This window comes from Amphichorda felina (genome assembly GCF_050947745.1).
Source record: "Amphichorda felina strain 45539 chromosome Unknown scaffold_7, whole genome shotgun sequence".
Classification (NCBI taxonomy): Eukaryota; Fungi; Ascomycota; class Sordariomycetes; order Hypocreales; family Bionectriaceae; genus Amphichorda; species Amphichorda felina.
In genome coordinates, this window is record NW_028145043.1 from 1 (window position 1) to 1698 (window position 1698).

The 1698-nt window shown below is 53.4% G+C and overlaps 1 protein-coding gene across 1 annotated transcript; it reads right to left on the reverse strand.

The window, feature by feature from the left end:
* Positions 1-81: 81 nt before the first annotated feature.
* On the reverse strand, positions 82-1207 carry ACO1O0_006778 (ferritin-like domain-containing protein; the record flags this gene model as incomplete). The annotated part of the gene is made up of 5 exons (XM_083196158.1): positions 82-93; positions 147-356; positions 412-815; positions 878-1063; positions 1123-1207. The coding sequence occupies 5 exons, from the start codon at positions 1205-1207 to the stop codon at positions 82-84; spliced, it is 897 nt and encodes a 298-aa protein (XP_083047366.1).
* Positions 1208-1698: the final 491 nt, after the last annotated feature.

Below are 1698 nucleotides of genomic sequence, written 5' to 3' on the forward strand. Positions count from 1 at the left end.
GCTAACCCTAACCCTAATCCCGTGACCTACGGCTATCTAGTGAGGCTAGGCGTATTAATCTGTAATACGGCTATATTACTATTAAGAGGAGATCTATCTTATTGTTAGCCTATAAGCCTGATATTAGAGCGCGTATATTAATATACCTCGATCAGGGCAGGCCCGGCGGCGACAGTATCGTCGGTAACCGCATCCTTGCAGCTGGTGAGAACAACGTACGTCTGGCCAGCAAAGCCCTCGGGGATCTTAACGGAGAAACCGCCATTAACGGGAGTAGCGTCGACAACTGTTGGCCCAGTAACGGCGATGAAGGCAGCATAAAGCTTGACACCATTGTCGCCAGTGAGCGTATAGCCCTGCAGGACATGTTAGCAGTTGCAGGGTATGAGTAAGTGCGGAGCAGTGGCGTACTGGAGTCTGGAGAGTGACGGTGCTGCCGGTCCGAACAGTCCCGGCGTTTGGGTCCAGGGTCAGCGTGGGGAAAGCCTTAACCGGGAGGGCAGGGTTGTCCTTGGGACACGAGGTGATGAAGGGCGAGGCGAGAGAGTAGACCTCGTTAAGAGTTAGGGGAGCATCAAAGGCTTGGGGATATGGCGACTCGTTAAGTTTGCCGCGGATGTAGGCTGAGTGACGCGACTCGACGGTCAGAATAGACCCGGCGGCAGTTAGATAGGTCTTGCTCATGATATCGGCGGCGGCGCCAAGGTAGGCGGATACACCGACGCCCTCGAGGATGGATGCAGTAGCGAGGAAGGTCTTGATGTCTGTGTATCCGAAGTCGTAGGTGCACTCCTTGACAGGTGTGACGCCAGCAGCTACATGGTGGGGGTCAGTCTGAGGACCAGTTCAATGGGATCTAGTAAAATAGTATGCATACCCGTCAGAGCTGATGTGAGGAAGTCAACATGATCCTTTTCGTCCTGGCTAACCTTCATGATGTTCTTATAGAACGTCGAGTCGTAGCCAGCATCGCTAAACTGCTGCGTTGTAAACATAGCGAGGCCCTCGCGGTAGAAGGTGTTCTCAAGATGCTCAAGGGTCAGTGCATAGTTGAGGATGTCAGCTGAGGGTGAGGTTAGCCAAAATGCCCACCAGGGAGTAGGCCAGGTGCTGAACTCTAACCGTCAGTGATGGCTGCACGTTTCCCAGCAGGGACGGCCGAGGTTAGGCCCGCAAAGAGGACAACAGTGGCTTGTGGGAAACGCATCTCCGGTAATCTTGGAAGTTTGGAGGTTGAATTGGCTTGTGCTGATAAGTTATGCCAGAGTCAATGGTCGTTGTGGGAATCTGTGTACTGGAGAAGAGGCTTGCATCAGGAAAGGCAGGTTTCAATCAATCCGAGATGCCGGGCTGTTATAACCTGGGTGGTTGGGAAAATCACTCCCCTCCATCCATGATTGACTAGGATCTCAGGCTGCAGCATTCCGTATGGAACTTAATAATAAGCCTTGGACCTCTGGATGAGATCTAAATACCGATCGAATCAAGTAAGCCGGAACTGGAAATGTTTGGCTGAATGCGGGCCGTACCCAAGCGCCGGATGTCGACGGTCCCGGGCCAAGTGGGGCTTGAGTGGTCTTGCGATTCGAGCTAGCCCTCCCCAGCCGGATACCAACCCTTCCGATCGCGGGATGTCCATACTAGCCCCGGACAACTTGCTACCCGAGAAAAAGATACCAGGGAGTTGGCCGGATAAGG